We start from the raw sequence: 18,952 nt of genomic DNA on the forward strand, positions 1-18,952 counted from the left end.
GGTGACGATAATCTCGATAAATTATTAATGTAATTCTCAGAAATATAACATGAACTTGCGTTACTTCCAATAGAGTTTATTTTTAAACGAGACGTTTATGTTTGTGTGTTGGGTTTTTACACTAAGCCTGTTATCAATTCCCCACTACGAAGTGGAGTAGCCCAAGAAAATAAACGCGTGGCCAACTATGGGATTAAACTGCCTTTAATCGCATCGCGTGGTCCACTCGTATATGCGTTGCTTTATTTTGCGAGGCTCCCTTAAATACTGCAAAATGACACGTTCAAAACACAACAAACGAAACTTCAGCACCCACTATTAAACAGCTAAAATTCACCAATGAGACCAAAGTGCTGTTTGGTATGGAAAGCAGCTTAGTAAGCACTTCCGCTGACTGGGCAAAGTTTCATGGTGGCTCTGACATGTCCATTGGTCTAGTAATATAATGTTAACTCTTTCTATTTATTCAAAAAGTAACTTAAGAGACACATGTGGGATAATACATAAAATATATGCTGCATCAAAAGTTTACTGTTAATTCCATGTCTGTTATATTTTAAAGTTGTACGGTATGCTGGTTGCGATGGAAACCTGTGTATGTATACAGAAAATTTAAAAGACCAGGAACAAAAATGTATTATCATACTTACTACTGTTTGAATATTTTTGTTTGCTCCTGATTGAATGAGAAGCCTACAAATATCAGTATGACCATTGGAAGCACCTACATGCAAAGCCGTATACCCATCCTACATATTATAGAAAAATGGATTAAAATGTTTAATAAGTGAGCACTTTTCATTTGTAGTAACATACTACTCTTATGGTATCTGGTACAGATTGGGTACATCATTTAATCTCTAATTATCATGCATTCCAAATACCAATTTTTCATCATAGGGAAGCATCCTTAGAACTGTGTATAAATGACATAAACTAAGAGAGATGATCTTCTATCCTCTCTTCATCCTATTCTATATAAAACATGTCGTTGACCCATTATACAAATTTTATGGTAACTGGTACAAGTGGGGTAGATACACAGTACATAATAATAAAAAGTACAGTATGTCAACATGTAATGTTTATTAGAATGGAGAAATTTCCAAAAAGATATGACTTCATCAAATAGCACAAAGATATATCACATTTACTTCATCAAATTTAATAGACCAGGGGAAAAAAAAAATGTAATAGTATTGTACTTACCTTCCTTTGAATATCCTTGTTGGCTCCTGATTGAATAAGGAGTCCACAAGCATCTGTATGACCATTTTGAGCACTTACGTACAATGCCGTTGCCCCATCCTACATGTTATAAAAATATTGATAAAAAAACGTTTCTGAACACTTTTACTTTGTAATCACATATCACTCTTATGGTATCTGGTATCCAAAGACCAATTGCAACAATATACAAATAAATTTCAGTCTCTTTATAATATACAGAATCTAGAAAGTCGAGTAGAAATGCGAGTAACGTTAATTCATGAAATTTAATAGACCATGAACAACAATGTAACATTACACTTCCGTCTAAAGTAAGTATTGACTTACACAATTTACCTGATGATATCAATGAGGATTATAAACCATTAGGGTTGATTTTTCATAGCACTAGGATTATTGACAGTTCTAGTAACTGGTCACATTTATTGTTTAAAGAGGATTTCGCTATTATATGTTTCAACCCATTGCTTAGGGAGCCTCGCAAAATAAAGCAACTCGTATACCCGTCTACAATGCGTGGTTGGGGATTATAATTTTTTCGCGTTGCCAACGAGTGGTTCAAGATACTGTTCAAAAATGTTGGATGATTCCATTTCGCGAATTAGGGTTCGTTTTCCGACGATTTTGTTCTACTTGTTTGCGTCGGTTTATCTCATGATTTTGATGTACTGTAATTTATCGACAAGTCTCTTTTCTACGTTTTGTCATAATTTTCATTTATTATTATGAATTAATTTTAATACTATATCCTGTCATTTGTTATTGAGCTATTAGGGAGTGCAGTTGTTTATGTCGTGAGAAAATTGGCAGGAATTGAACTCAGGAACCTGGGATTGGAAGGCAAGCATCTTAACCACCAAGCTATTCAACTCCATATTAAAACAGAATGAAAAGATTGGATGTAATAAAAGAATGAATAATCTGAGATTACAAACCCTCACCCCATTGCATCATAATCTGTGTATAAATTTGACGTCCTCAATCCGCTGGTTAGCTGTAGTATAGGCGTGTATTCTTGCCAGTTACACTTATCAGATGAAATGTAGCCGAGAGCAGTAAAGCTGCACGTCTGGGGTCCACATCTCCCTCTTTTTTGTATTTTTTAAATTTTTTAATAAATTATTTTTATTATTTGTTCATCTATATAATACTTTTTTCACATTTAATTACTTTTCACAATTATCATTTTTATTACGACATGGGAGGTAATACAAGTATTTTAAAAAATCAACGAGGACGTAGGATAAAAAAAACCTTGAATTGAAATCCAATGGACTTTTTTACAAACATACACACACGATGCTTTACACAAACTAAATCTCTACACTGAATTGAACCCAGGACCCTGGGATTGGAAGGCAAGCATCTTAAACCACCCAGCTATTCAACTCTGCTTAATAATCTCAAGAAGAAATCCAATTTCGAATTCAAACCCACCTCTTCAGTTTGCAAAATTACAATCAAAAAGAAGCCCATCTTATTAAAGAAGCTTATGAAGCTTTTTAAGATAGCATAAGCTTCTTTCTGAGATATTACAATATACATACTGTACATAAATTTTAAAAAAATAAATAAATTATATGTGGCAAAGACAAGCCAAACCAGTCACTCGTCGGAAAATTCAATTTTTAGTTATTAATACAGGGTTTTACAGTAAAATGAGAGCTATAAAATGGTAAAAGAATCATTTAAATCCGACACTTCGTTATGAAGTTACACGATTTTAAACATACAGCTGTTTAAAGAACAATATTTGAGAAATCAGCCTTCAAAGTTTACGATTTCAGGCATTTCTTAGGCAGAAACCATCATCAAATCGTAAAAAATTGTTGTTTTAACATTGAAAATGAGGAAAATAACAGCATAGCATGATGTATAAATATATAAAGGTTAGTTTAGTGCAATAAAATAGATTTTCAAATTTTGAAATTCCAGCATGTTTTGACCATTATCTCCAAAACAGGATTTGCGATGAGTGACTGGTTTGGCTTGTCTTTGCCACGTATGCTTAGTTTATAAAGTAATGTAGTTAATACACTCCATGATACAGATTGATGTTAAAGTGGCCTTATATATTGTTTATAGTACATATTCCCAAACTATGGAGGTATAAACCTCCATGCCCAAACTAAACAGCATTCATTTTAAAAAGAAGCCTCCTCTTTATAATTTGCAGTGTTGGCCTCAAAAAGAAGCCCATCCAAAGATTGCAAAAAAAAGAAGAAGAAAAAAAAAGAAACTCAGGGCTTAAATTCGAGATTTTAAAGTAGCACTCTTATGGTATCTATAAATACATTTAATGCAGATCAAGGATATTAATAATATAGAAATTATAATAAAGCCCTGCTTAAAAAAAAGAGTGATTTAGAATCACTTTCACAATTAAAAATTAGCAGGAGCATTAGCAAAGCATGCCTATCCTCGACAACAGCACCAACAGATGTCTGTCACGTCAGTATCTGTCTCTTATACACATCTAGATGTGTATAAGAGACAGTAATAAATGTATGGTATTTTATTTTAATAATGTTTTATTGCATTCCTTGAACTAAAGAACTTGGTAATGTGGGCTTTTAGAGCTTTTAAACTGCCAAAATAATGTTTTTTGGGGTTCCATCTTGAATATTCCATTTTTTGGAGGGGAAGGGGTGGAGTAACATCGTGGTTCCCACAATTTTTGAAATCGGTATACTCAAAACCACCCCCTCCCCAGGACAAAATATCATGCTTCTTTCCAGAAGTGCACGCCCAAGTCACATATCCACCCCCACTATATTGTTTATGTTAATTTATGTCTTTATATTGCTTTATGTTTTTTGTTGTATATCAATCTTCGCCTTATAAAGAAACTAAAATTCAGCTTTTTATACATTCTTTATTTATGGAATCGTCTTCCTTCAAAAAGATATTATTGATAATCGCAAAAAAGTATAATTAGACTCGTAAAACCGCTCATATCGAAGTGCAGTATGTTTCAATTTATTTACAATGTTACTCTTTATTTTGTTTGTTTATTAATATTTCTCCACATACACATAAATTAGAAGTACTGTAATAAATTCATATGGAAAAAAAAGTATGTGGATGGTGGTCAAAATAAGTTTGAAAACAAACTATTAACTCTGTAGGATCGAATCAGCTATCAGCAAGGTTGCTTAGATCAACGGAAAAATGAAATGAAATTTCTGAACTTGTAAAAACATACTGTATTTAATTTTGTAAATTTGAAACAAAAGGCTATGAGCAGAATATTTTAAAACCACGTTTTCACTTTTATTCAGATAAATCATAGGCCTATCTTACATCTAAACAAGGATTACGTGAATGGCGGGTACCTACTGTAGTACTGTACATTTGTGCTTAAAAAATCGTATCGAAATACGGTCTTAATTTTATTTTTATTTACTTTTATTTACATCGGAAAACAAATAGGCCTATATACAGTATTGAAGTGTAATATAAAAAAGTCGGGTTAACAGATGGATTTTTTTTTATATTCTAAGGTTGTCTTCCACCGACTTGGTGGAAGACAACCTTACTCCCCGACTTGTGCTCCAAGTACATACGACACATCCATAAAGTCATACCCGTCGTCATAGAAAGAAATGGAAGTTTCCAGATACTGAGGACCCATCAAACTACAACTTCACATTATCAAAACAAACGGCTCTTTTCAGAGCCACCATATGAATAAAAGAGTTTTGAAAGTATTTATGATAAAACACAAGGAACATCACAGAATCCCACATTTCCTGCAACAATTCTCAACTTGTGGAACGTAATTTATTTTGTAAATTTTAAATAAAGGCTATGACCAGAATATTTTAAGCCAAGTTTTTCACTTTTATTACTGATAAATCATTACATTAAAACAAGAATTACCTGGATAACAAGTACTTAGTACAAATACTCGGTTGTGCCTAACACAATTCGAAATACGATCCTAAATTATTTATATAGAGTAGTTTATACACAGTGTTAAAATTTTAAAGCTCATTCTTGAGCCAATACAAATTCTTTCCTGGGATCACTCAAAATGAATACTTCTTAACATGCAAATATGCATCAGTACACGTTATACATAGGCGTAATAGAACACATAGGCCTAAGCAATTTAACAAAATCTTAAATCCATAAATCTCAGGCCAGGTCTTTTAAGATAGAAATGCGATACTGTGGTTCAATTTCGTTTGTATCCTTTAGCAAGTTTCTTTAAATGTTTGTTTAATATAAATACTACTACTAATAGTAATAATAATAATAACAATGATGATGATGACGATAGTAATAATTGATATTAATATTAATAACAATAAAAAGTGAAGGAAATTGTGCTAAATGCGAAAAAAGTTGTGATTTGTTTATAATAATATAGTATATATAGTTAAAGCTTAGTAAGCTATAATTAGGCCTAAGTTGTCCTGGATATTAAGTAGATCCCTGATAAAAGATCATGAGAAATTTGTTGACGTTTCATTTTGATTATAATGGTAATGTGATGATGATGTAAAAGTGTCATTTCCAGCTATCTCGAGAGGTACTATTTCCTCAGCCCCACCAGCCATGGTGGGGCTGAGGTGGTTGTGAAATCACGTTTTTGAAGTGGATGGCTAATGATTTCTGGATGGTACTGTAAATAGAAACTGAGCCTGCCTACCACATTAATGATAGAATCCATTTAAAAATTTATATACGTGTGGCTTTATTTATGCAAATTTTGTGCTTAAAATTGTATTGGTTGATCATAATGATGGCCTATAATAGTTAAAGCTAAGCTGTCCTGGATTACAATTATTAATCTCTATGGTTGCTGAAATTCACTGATAAAATATCATGACAAAATTGTTGGCGCATCACTTTGACGATATAATATAATGATTATGTGATGATTATAAATATTACTATATAAAGTGTCATTTCCAGCCATCTAGAGGTACTATTTCCCCACCCCACCCATGACCGCGGTAGTGCTGCAGTGGTTGTGAAATCATACTTTATTAGTAGACTTATGTAAAGACTACATAAAAGACAATGTTTCAAGCTTTATATCCTATAGTACGACACATACATATTAATAAGATCCCTATGGTTACTGAAAATCCCTGATAAAATAACACAACAAATTTGTTTTCGATATATTTTGACTTAATGGTGATGTGATATTGATGAATTTTACTAAAAGTGTCCTGCCCATCTAGAGGTACAGTACTATTTCCTCAAATATTCACACCTTAACCCCAACCGTCGTTTGTCTGTAGTGGGTGTAGACTCACAAAATGTCACCCTACTCCCACCTTTCAAAACAGATCTGCACCCTGGGTATGACATTAAATTCCTGAGAATTTTCTAATACCATTTCAGATTTCAGTTCCGTATCACTTGTAACCGCCTTATCAGCAGATTCACATTAACTATCGCTTACGATCGACTCTCTTTCTTCATTCAATGTAATAATAAGCTTTATTTCCTCAAATATTCGCACCTCAGCCCAATCATGGTTTGTCTGTTGTGGGTGTAGACTCACAAACTGCCTCCCTACTCCCACCTTTCAAAACATATCTTCTCCCTTCCCTGGGTACGAGAATAAACTCCATCAAGTCGGCACCTGACCCCAGCAGTAGGAAGGGGAATACCCCCTACCTTCGCTCAGTACTACACGTAAATAAAACAAGAGTTACTTAATGTCATTTACTTCATAAAATTTAATAGATCGGAAATAGTAGGAGGAGGCCCGGGTAGCCTACCTGGCAGCTATAGGCCTATCTAAAATTTGTTCCTTGAGTCTTTAAAATAGATCTAGAATATTTCTATTAAACTTTCAGTTTGTTGTGTTTATGAGGTTCCATTGATTCAATGAATTCCTTAATTGTTCATACTGTACTTAATACTGAATTTGAAGTAACTTTCTTCGGGGTCTAATTAAGCTTGTTTTACCAAAGTATTTTTCAATTACAAGTGAATTTTTATCACGGTGAGCAATGTATTCACGGTGGTGACGAAAATGATGAGGAATTTTTTTTTGCACACGAACCTAAAAAAAAATAAAGCCGAGCATCCAATAATACAAAAAATTATCGAAATCCAACATAAATAAATAGGATCTTTGTAGCTACAATACCATACAGCTACTCTGCACTATTTCTATGCGCTCTGCCTTCATAAAATAATGTAAAGTCGTCAAAATATACACTATGCTCATTTTTTTTTTTATTTATCCAAGATTATTTTTATCTATTTAAACATCCAAGACTTGCTAAAAATGCCAATATCCACGTTATTTAAAGTAGACCAATGGTTGGTAGCATGATAATAGGAAGTTGCGATGCTGATTGTTGTTCGGATTCCTGACTAGGCCTAGTAAGCCTGGATGATGTAGACTTACTACTAGTGACGGTTTGTAAAATACGTACGCAAATTGATAAAACATCTTTGTGTAAATAATGGATCCATGGGATTTTTAAATATGATTTCATTTCAACTAAAAATTAAAACAGGAATTCTACACTTCGTTCCGCCTCAATTTACCCTCTTTCCTCACCGTTTCCTGTTTCCAGTTGTATTTATAGTGATATTAACACCACCTGTGTAATGTATGCATAAAATTTAATAGACCAGGAACAAAAATGTATTATCATACTTACTTCTGTCTGAATATCCTTGTTTGCTCCTGATTGAATGAGAAGCCTACAAATATCAGTATGACCATTGGAAGCACTTGTATGCAAAGCCGCATTCCCTTTCTACATATAGAAAAATGGATAAAAATGTTTAATAAGTGAGCACTTTTCATTTGTAATCACATATCACTCTTATGGTATCAGGTGATTATATAAAAATATATCAAGATTATGGATCTTAAAAAATAAACAACTTAATCAATTAGCATATAAAATACATCAGATTTAATTCATAAAATTTAATAGACCAGGAACAAAAATGTTACAGCATTGCACTTTCTTTCAAAAACATCTGTATGACCATTTTGAGCACTTACGTACAATGCTGTTGCCCCATGCTACGTGTTACAGAAATATAAAAATAATTAGTAAGTGAGCACTTTTCCTCATAACACTCCTATGGTATATGATACAGTTGGGGTAAATAATTTATTTCCTAATTATTAACAAAGACAAATTGTCCATCTGCAAGAATATCAAATAAATTTCAGTCTCTTAAATATATAATATACGGAATCTAGAAAGTCAAGTAGAAATTGGAGTAAGTTAACGTGTTCTCCAGTGTTTTAGTGAAGTAGACGTGTACCATTCATCAGATTTTTTTATTTCATTATATCTTTTTGCTTTGCTACTTTTCTAATGACCAAAGAAGTACTATTACTTCTTTCTCCTTGTTCAATCCATTTCACTATGGATCATATTGAGCTCCTTGAGCCTCTAATAAATATTTTTGATGATCTGCTTCACAAAAATTTGCCAAAATCATGCCTATTTTTAATCAGTTATGGTTCCTTAGTATGAAAGATGATCCCCAATTTTTATTACTTATTCTTAAAGCACATGATTTGTAGATTGACTTTATAGATCATAATGGCTGATTGACATTGTGACGCCATCACATTGCCATCTGAAATAAAAAAAACTAAATTTTTAATCTGTGACGTCATTTGTTAAAATACTCATTTGAGTATATCTCACTTATCTTTAATCGATCGTCTCATAACTTTAAGTATTTGAGACCATTCTCTTTAAAAATTTGACTTTTTTTTACATTTTTAAGATGTCCTCATGGTAAAAAAAAATCTTTTTTCTGACCACCCTTCCTCCCTCCTCATCTTTCCCATATCCCATATCATCATAACCAATTAATATTTCTAATCATATTTAATGGGCATAAACCTTCAGGTCAAAGATGAATGCCATGTACCTTAATTTTCCGTGTGTGCATAATAACTTGCCCGGAAGCATGCATTAAAACTTTTAAATGCTTAAAATCATGCCTATTTTAAATCAGTTAGATCTACTTAGGATGAAAGGTGAACCCCAATATCTATTACACACGAGTTTTAGATATGATTTTATAGTACACTATGACATGGCGCCGTCGAATGGCGACATGGGTCGAGGTTCAGCTCTTATTCTGTTCGTGTTTTTCATTGTAACATTGAGGATTTCATCAGCAGTCACCACCTATTCTAGAGATGAACTGATTAATATCAGAAATTTTCCTATAATACAACAAATTGGTGCTCCATCCTTGAAGAACTTTGCAGACATTACTACAGGCCCAGGCCAGGCTACGACTAACAACAACAGAGCAGCCAAACAAACCCGGAAGAGAGGCAGGCGAGGCGGAGCCCTTGTCAGGCTGAGGCGGCACGCTTCGAAAACACCGCTGCCTAGCATCTACCTCATCAATGCAGAGTAACTTCGCTATAAAATAGATGAGCTGGCCTCTCTATGCAAAAGCAAAAGGGAGTTATCGGAGTGTTGTTTAATGGCAGTCACTGAAACATGGCTCAATTCCACTATACCTGACCAAGCTGTTAACATACCTGGATTTAACGCAAATAGGTCTGACCGGGATTTTCAAATAGTTGGGAAGGAAAAAGGCGGTGGATTATGCTTGATGGTTAACCAATGTTGGTGTAGTGATGCAGAAATTATATCACACTCATGCTCCTTGGAACTGGAAACCATGACTGTTCAATGTCGGCCATTTTATTTGCCAAGGGAGTTTAGCTCCATAAGTCATCACAGTTGTGTACATTCCAAACAAGAAGTATGCACAAGAGGCAATGACTCAGTTATCAGCAATATATGGTAGGTTGGAATCAAGTCATCCCAATGCCACCTCAATTATTTGTGGAGACTTTAATCATGCTATTATTTAAAAAAGAAAGTACTAAAATTGTACCAACATGTTACTGTTCCAACCAGCAAGAATAATAACAATATCTTAGACCTTTGTTATACAAATATTAAAGACGTATATAAACCCATGCAGTGACCATCGCTTGGTGGAAGTATTCATTACATGATTTATTTGATACCTAATACCAGAGAGCACTTGATCGTGGGAAAATAATCAGAAAGTCGATACGTAAATGGACCCCCCACAATATTGACACTCTTAGAGGTTGCTTCGAAAGCACCAACTGGACGGTGTTCTTTGAATCAGAGGACATTGATACATGTACAAGTTCAATTTTTAGTTACATTAAGTTTTGTGAGGAATTATGTATTCCTAGTTTTGAATTTAAAGTATATCCAAATGTCGTGAGTCGGACAAAGATGTCAATGTCAGTAGATCATAGACGGAGTACGTTGTTAAGATGTTTATTGGAACACAACGGAAATGTGAACGAAATATACAGTAAAATAAGAACCAAATAAAAGGGAAAAAAACCCTGAAACACAAAGAAACAGAGAATAGAGTAAATTTACCATATGCCTCATCAATATATCGCATAAAACAATGTCTCAAATTATCTCAATTAATCAGTATAAACCTCTAATAATATCTTTATCAATGAGCCTCTGCTCACAAGCATAATATTAATGATCATATTAAAACAACAATACAGTACTCATTACTATCTCTCGTGTCATTACTAATACATCATTCTAATTATAAATCTCATGGTTATACTTTACTTTAGGAAGCATTCCTGTTATAAGTTCTTATTGTAAGTTAACAATTACAATCATCCATGCAAACGCATCAACTAGTACACAGGGCTTAGAGTATGTCAATTACTCTAGCAAAATAATCTTAAAGCATATAAATAATATAACAAGAATAAATCATAAACAATTTAATTATAACCGCACCTGCAATGCACTCCTATAGCACTGTTATATCAGGCAAATACCTCTTGCTCTCATCAATGTAGAAATCTGATAAAAATGAATATAACTACTTCTAATACAATGCCAAGTAATCTTACATTAAAAGCACTTGCGCTATCAATAAAATATAGTTAACTATTATAATCATAGAATATATTCAACAGCATCAATGGCATAAAAATAAAAATAACCTAATAACAAATATGATCAAATCACGATCACAAACATCGTCATAATATCCAAAATTATCGTCATAAAATATGTAATAAAATCTTTCATCGTAAGTAACATAGTAATAAGCATTTAAAATAATGAATATCCATCAAATAAAAGATCGTATAATCAAATGAAATCATAGTAGAAAGCTAATCTACAGCGCTACCCGATCGTAACATGGGCACAGCCATCTTGTTTGTTAATGTACAACGCCCTCTATTGACGTGAGTAAATAATTATCAAACAAACAGTGCCTTGAGCAAAGTTTATGTTGCCCAGAGGCAAACACATGTGCACTCTTCTTATCAGTGAAATACGAATACCCAAGCCGATAGATAAACGATTACCAGCAAGGCCTAACAAAGCGCAAGTTACGAAATCGTAACTTAGAAGAAAATTTAGATATCATCTAGCAGTCAATACATATAAAAGTAAGATCATTACTTGGCTGAAAATCATCAATATTTCGATACATACTGTGTAACTAGAATCAGTGCTAGGCTAAGCCAGCAATGTACAGAACTGATTGCTATTTTACAACATATCTTCCTATACTTAGCATAGCAGTAGTTTACGATAAAATACTTCATTAAATAAAAGAATATCATGGAATAAATAAGTTTATAACAATAATTAACACTACATATGAGTTATGAGTTACAACATACCAGAAGACTTCGGACACAATATCAAACTCTGCAATCTGTTACAATCTGTTTTTCTTCTCTGCCCATAGACACGTCTTGTCTCTCAAGGAACAAGGAATTTCATCTGAACATTCCAGGGATATTTGGAAAGGTTTAGTCTTATTACAAATTATAAGCCTAAAAACGTTGACAGGCTTACAGACATCAAATTACCAGATAAATTGAATAACTTCTTTAGTAGGTTTGAGAGGGAACATTCTCATACGCAACAGCACATATCTGATGAAGTACATTGTTATGTTACAGAGGAGGTTCTGTGTAGAAGATTCTCAAAGTTGAATGTAAGGAAGGCCCCAGGTCCTGACCAAGTCCTGCTGTGCCTAATAAAACATTGCTCTCAACAATTAGCTGCCCCTTTTACCATTATTTTTAATTGGTCACTAAGAATCCAGACAGTACCCGCATGTTTTAAGGATACTGTTATCCCTCCCATTCCAAAGCGTTCACCTATATTATGTTTAAATGATTATAGACCTGTAACACTTACTTATATTATCATGAAATATTTTGAACGCATTGTTCTGGATTATCTAAAATCAGTTGTTCCTACTGGTTTAGACAGATATCAATTTGCATATAGGAAGAATAGATCTATTGAAGATGCTGTGGCGTTATTGTATGATAAAATCATAATGCACTTAGATAAGCCTAATAAATATGCTAGAATTTTATTCGTGGATTTTAGTTCTGCATTTAATACCATTTCTCCAGTTAAATTGTATAACAAATTGTTGGATTTGAATATAAGTGTATCTATAGCAAACTGGTTGTTTAATTTTCTCTCAAACAGAACTCAGTCAGTCAAAATAGGTAATAATGAGTCGGATAAAGGTGTACTTAATACTGGCGTCCCACAAGGTTGTGTCCTCTCGCCTTTCCTTTTTACGTTATATACAGTACATATGATTGTAAATCCACCCAACCTGGCTGTCATGTTTAGTTTGCAGATGATACCACAATTTTAGGCCTCATTGATAAAAATGACAAAGATAATTATCGGTTAGAAGTTGAAAATCTATTAGATTGGTGTACCATGAATGATTTAATTTTGAATATCAGTAAGACCAAAGAAATGCATGTGGATTTTAGGACACTACATAAAAATGTAAAGAGACCATTGATCATTTCAGGTACGGAAGTAGAATTCATAGAGAATTATATATTCTTAGGGATATATGTACAGAACGACTTAAAGTTGACTGAGCAGGTAGATAGGTGTAGGAAGAAAGGACAACAGCGCCTCTTCTTTTTAAGTAGATTACGGTCGTTTGGTATAAGTTCTACAATAATGGGTCAGTTTTATAAATCAGTCATTGAAAGTGTCATAACTCAGTCATTTTTAGTTTGGTATGAATATGCTAATTATGATGATAAAGAAATTTTAAATAGGATTGTCAAACGTGCTTCTCGAATAATCAGTATACAACAACCTTCATTAGACACTCTGTATAATCAACGTATTATCAATAAGGCAACGTCCATTATCAGTGACCCTTTTCATCCTTGTAATTCTCATTTTTGCCTCATGCCATCTGGTCAACGTTACAAAACCCCATACGCATCCCGTAAAAGATCAAGAGCTTCATTCTTTCCGTCTGACATCAAAGCTGTGTGGTTGGTATCCAGAAATTAAATGTTTGTCTCACTGCATTGTTGTTATTCATATTAAATTATTGATATATTGCGTTCATCGAGCCGATACTATTTCATTGTATGTTTACATGTACATATAACATTTAATCTGTATCTATCTGATCGGACAGTGTGACGTTATCATATTGCCTTCTGAATACAAAACAACAGCGACCGCTCACAAGGTCCCAATGATTTTTACTATAATAGCTGGATTGCTCATTGGCTGGTTTTAGGCCACCAAACACCATGTTGAAAAGTATTGCAAGAATCTTTATTTTTAACTAAAATTTTAAACAAATGTCAAAAAAAAACTTTTCTAAACTGGTACGTCACTTAGGCCCTCCAACATGTCGTCAGCGGCTTAAATTTTTTTCTGTATTAGGATTGGCCGATGAGCAATCCAGCTATTAGTTAAGATCAGTGCATGGTCCGCGCGTTCCTCCATGCTTAAATACGGTACAGGCGCAAGTTATTATATTTCGTTTCTTGGAAGAGCTAATAAGATAGAAATTTTTACATAAATAGAATACGTAAATCGGGGGATTTGTAAAATAGAGGTTGGGTTAAAATCTTTGGTAACCTTTGACCTAATATGTACGTAATGCTCAATAAACATATGTATGAACGAATGATGTTACCTAGCAATAAGAAAACGGTAGCACTTTATAGACTAGTTGATGTTACCTAGGCTAAACCTAGCCTCTAGGTCTACGAATAAAACCATGTGTTTAATGTTTTTATTCATCACTTTACGATGTCATAATAAAGTGTTCAAATAAAAGCATGTGTCTAGTGTATTAATTCATTACTTTACATCTTTTATTTAATTAAAGAACATGAAAATATTGTAAGATTACCTATACGACAAAGGTATAACTTGGGAAATCTCTTTCATGCCTATTCTAAACGACAGAGCTGTGGTGTTGTCAGGCCTGTTGAGACAAATTTAAACCATGTGCTCTGCTCTGGGCGAGCAACCAATTAGCGTTCGTGTACATGAAACAGCAACCATGTGTTATGCACTAGGCGAGCCAACCAATTAGCGTTCGTGTACGAAACTATTTCTACTCAGCTTCGTGTGGAAAATTCAGAGTTTTTCCATGGTTTGCTACACGAAGCTAAGGAGGAAAGTAATTATTTTGAGCACCATCGGTAGTTGTTCATCTCACAGTTCACATGGTTTTAGATTATAAAAACCCAGTATTAGACTCAATCAACGTTGCTTTTTAATGAAAATACGTTGCATTATGGTTTGTTTCTTGTTATAGTTTATTGTTATAGTCTTTTTACTTATGGTTGCTCTGAAAGGGGCCGTTTGTTTTGAATATTTTCAGGGTTTTTGATGACGTCGTCGTCAATATGAAGCGTACGTAAAACCGAGGGTTCGTATAACTGGGGTACGTAAAAACGAGGTTCTACTGTACATAAAATTGATAAAAAATAACTTTTCCATAAATCATAATTTTAAGCGCAGGGAGATATCTTTTGCCTAACCAGCTGATCACCTAACTCGTCCTCAGTAGTTTAAACCTAGTTTTTTTACATCATGGTTTTGAATTGGTTTTCATTTGACTGTTTTATTGTTTTTGCCTAGCTTTCCTTTTTTATGGAATATTCTATAACTTGCACTTCAATTAGTTCAAATTTAAATATTTCTATTTAATGTGTCTTTTTCTATGTTTGAAATATTAATAATTTATTTTATTTCACATAAAATAGGCATCGTCATTTAAAAAGTTAAAATTAAACTTCCACAGGCTATGGCCTCGTTTCGGTATTCTAAAGTCAGTTTACATTGAAATGGTGTGATGATCTATTAGAACCGATAGACTTTGATATGATTTTTTTTATACAATTTATGCTGTTCATATAGACAAACCGTCTATAAATTTGATGTACTTATCTTTTCCATTTTTCGGGTTTTGCTTACGCTATATATAGTTTAGTTATATTAATGATGAAAAGTGTGTAGTGTGTGAACCTGTCTTATTCAGCAATTCATATCCCAACCTAGTATATATTTTTTTTCACTTTCAGCGTCAGTGAACAATTTTTGTTGTAGATCTCAAAAAATAATTCCTGGATTTAGTATAATATGGTGCATATACATTAACAAAAACATATGGAAAGCTGGTTAATTAGTCTATAATTAAGGTGGATTCTGTTCAGGGCCATACGGTCAGAGTCAAAATGGGCCCAGGAGGCCATATGGGCCTTTCTTACATCACCCATCACTCTACAACTTTGACAATACCAAAACTTTTCTATAATTTTCATAAAACCAAATAGACTAAAATACCACAAATGCATTCATTGGCAGATCTGAAGCATTTTGCTAAGGAAGTTCCACCACTTATGGAACACTTGTGTGCTTCCTGGGGAAATGCTTAGTTCCTCCAAGTCCAAATGATTCCCAGAGACACATGCATCCCCCCCCCCACCCGCACTTATTTATTTATTTATTTATTTATTCTGTCTTTCTACTGCATGCACTTTCAGTACTTGTGTACTGTTTTTCAAAGTGGTACAGTTTCATAAAATACAAAAGTTAAAAGAAAAGTAATTAAAAAACATACATATATAAATAGATATCATAATAGAAGTGATTAAGAATTAAAAGAGTTTTTAAAAAATATAATAGACATGTTCATGAAATTTGTTGTTGTTTCGTGTGGAAGTTCATTCCACAACTTTGTTGAACGACACAAAAAAGTTCTCTTGCCTTGACAGTTATTCCATTGTGGTACAAAAAGGTTATTATGAGATTGACTATGTGTACATTTTGAATGGGATTCGATATTAAATTTAAATTTAGATGATAAATAAGATGGCGCATACCCTTTTAAACATTTAAAAGTCATTAAGGCTATCTGTTCATTCCACCTTACATGTAGTCGTTTCCATGCACGTGAACTTAACATAACATCAACGGAAGTATAAATATCAACAGACAAAACAATTCTACATAATCTGTTCATTTGAACTTGTAAACAATTAGAATATTGAACATTACAACTTGACCAGACACAACAACAATAATCAAAAAGAGGTAATACTAAGGACTTAGCAAGCATTTTAAGAGTATGGGGTATTTTATACGACGGATGACACCAATACCCTTAGACAAATTTGAAGATAATTTATTTATGTGGTCTTTCCAAGTTAGTACAGGATCAAAAGTTACACCTAAGTATTTAAAAGAATCAACTCTTTCAATAATATCACCATTCAAATTAAGTGCAAGATCTTTAAATTCAGGAATAATGTAGTTTGTTCCAAATAACATTAATTTTGTTTTCTTTATATTAATAATTTATTTATTTTCATTGAACCAGTCAGCTATTTTAGTCAAACAAGAATTTAGTTCTTGTTGTAGAGTGACTGGTTATACACTGAGTTACAAAGTATAGTGGTGTCATCTGCATACATAACAACTTTACAGGACATTACATCAGGTAGAGAATTTACATAAATTAAAAATAGTAAGGGACCCAAAATAGATCCTTGTGGTACACCACTATTGAGATTCATGAGGTTAGACTGACTGGAGTTAATAAAATACCGCTTGTGATCTGTCATATATGTATGATTTAAACCATTGTAGCTAAATATCGTCAATTCCATAATAATTTAGCTTTTTTATCAGTACTTTTTTAACTACTACAGAACAATCTTCTATCACGCTTTTGTCCATACGGTACCACTTCTTTATTTTAAAAATACATGAATTTGGCGACCCAAACATGTTTCTATTGTTATATTCAAACCTATTAGAGGACCTGAAGAAAAAAGTGAGTTGAGGCCTAAAATATTCTAAGGAAAGTAAATTTTTGTCCATCTTTGATTTTGATAGTGTTTAGCCTACTATTGAATATTGGAATGGTACCTTAAATAATATAACAAGAGTCGGATATAAACAATTTTGTCTAGAAATGATAGGACCATAGACACTATAGAATATAGAAAATTAGCTTGTTTTGGAGTAGGCCCAGAGTAACGTCACACTCCCCTCTTACGTTGATTTCTTCTTTCGTTTTTTCACTATTTTGCGTGGTGGGGGTAGGTGATAGCCCTGTGCTCCCTGTATCTCTCCTTGGCGTGCTAACGATTGATTAAATGATTGTTTTATAATGACTATTTCCACTGGCAAAGCTACATGGGATTAAGCATGTAATTTATCCAGGCTTATGAAATACATGTACGCAAATGACGATTTGTGCATAAGACCTAATTCATACGTTGCACACAAAAATTCAAGTTAAATTGTGTGTGCAAAAAACTAGTTTTGTTAAATAGTCACATAATAATTGAAATCTTTTCATCCTAACAATTATCTTAAGGAAGATTACCCGAATGGTCACTTCGTCAGCAAAATTACTTTACTGACATGCAAGAAGCCCCCAATATTTTCTCGCCCCAAAACCAAATGTCTCGTCGTTACACCACTGAAAGGACCATGCCTAGGAATAATATAACACACCAGTACTGTTGTTCATAGTCCACAATTAAGTCTTTACAGTATGTAGGAATCATAGAATCACATTGAAGAAGTAGCGCGCATCTGCTCAACGCCTCAGAGCGGATTGTGTTTAACATGGGAAATCAACCACATTTTGTACTGTCATTTCCAACTATTTCCCGTTTACAGTCAAAAGTTCAGTGAAATGTGAAAGGGTTCGCTTTTAAATATAAAATTGAAATGATAAGCTTTAAAATGATGCATTACTTTACATATTTTGATGTCGGGGAATTGCGGCGTTTTTTAGATAAAAGTGAAACGTTTTGAGAAAAATCTGCAATTATAGATATCAGGTCAACCTACTTGTTGCAACCTCTAGCACTAAAAGGTCATTTGCAATTTGCTTTCGCGGGAATTTCCATAAAGTTCAGAGGGAACTAGACTGTTCGATAATAATTTTTTCTTTCCGCAAGTGTTCACACGCTCTAAATTTTTACAAGTTGACCAAGCGTGTTGCTGCATCATTATTTTTCAGTTACGATCACTATTCAGGCAGAGAGCAGCTGTTTCGTTACCGGTTGGTACATTTCTTACAAACATTCAGCCAAAGGCCAGTGAAAGTTTTTATCGATGTTTGCCATGATCCTTATGTGAGCTATCGAGTCATGGTTTGCGTTCAATTTAAATCTCCGAACTTCTGAAGCTGAGATATTCTAGAATGTAGGCTTGTATTGTAGGCTACAATTTAAAAACGGGTGACCAAATAATGAATTAGGTGCTAAATTTTGATTTAATACTGGGTAAGTTAAAAACAGACATTCCGTCCGAGTGGGACTCATTCAAAAATTCTAGGGGGTTCGCTAGAAAACAGGGGGGTTCGCTAGAAAAGGGGGGTC

At 33.5% G+C, this 18,952-nt stretch overlaps 1 protein-coding gene across 1 annotated transcript in view; it reads right to left on the reverse strand.

Moving 5' to 3' along the window:
- Nucleotides 1-18,952, reverse strand: part of LOC117099915 (ankyrin repeat domain-containing protein 29-like) — a 117,917-nt gene that overhangs the window by 83,492 nt on the left and 15,473 nt on the right. Inside the window, exons 5-6 of the mRNA XM_033239433.1 lie at nucleotides 1,210-1,308; nucleotides 651-749 (exon numbers count right to left, since the gene is read on the reverse strand). Coding sequence (XP_033095324.1) covers nucleotides 651-749; nucleotides 1,210-1,308 — 198 coding nt within the window. The remainder of the gene's footprint in view (nucleotides 1-650; nucleotides 750-1,209; nucleotides 1,309-18,952) is intronic.

Source organism: Anneissia japonica, unplaced genomic scaffold (assembly GCF_011630105.1).
Source record: "Anneissia japonica isolate Jap-2015-1 unplaced genomic scaffold, ASM1163010v1 scaffold287779_len176375_cov112, whole genome shotgun sequence".
NCBI lineage: Eukaryota > Metazoa > Echinodermata > Crinoidea > Comatulida > Comatulidae > Anneissia > Anneissia japonica.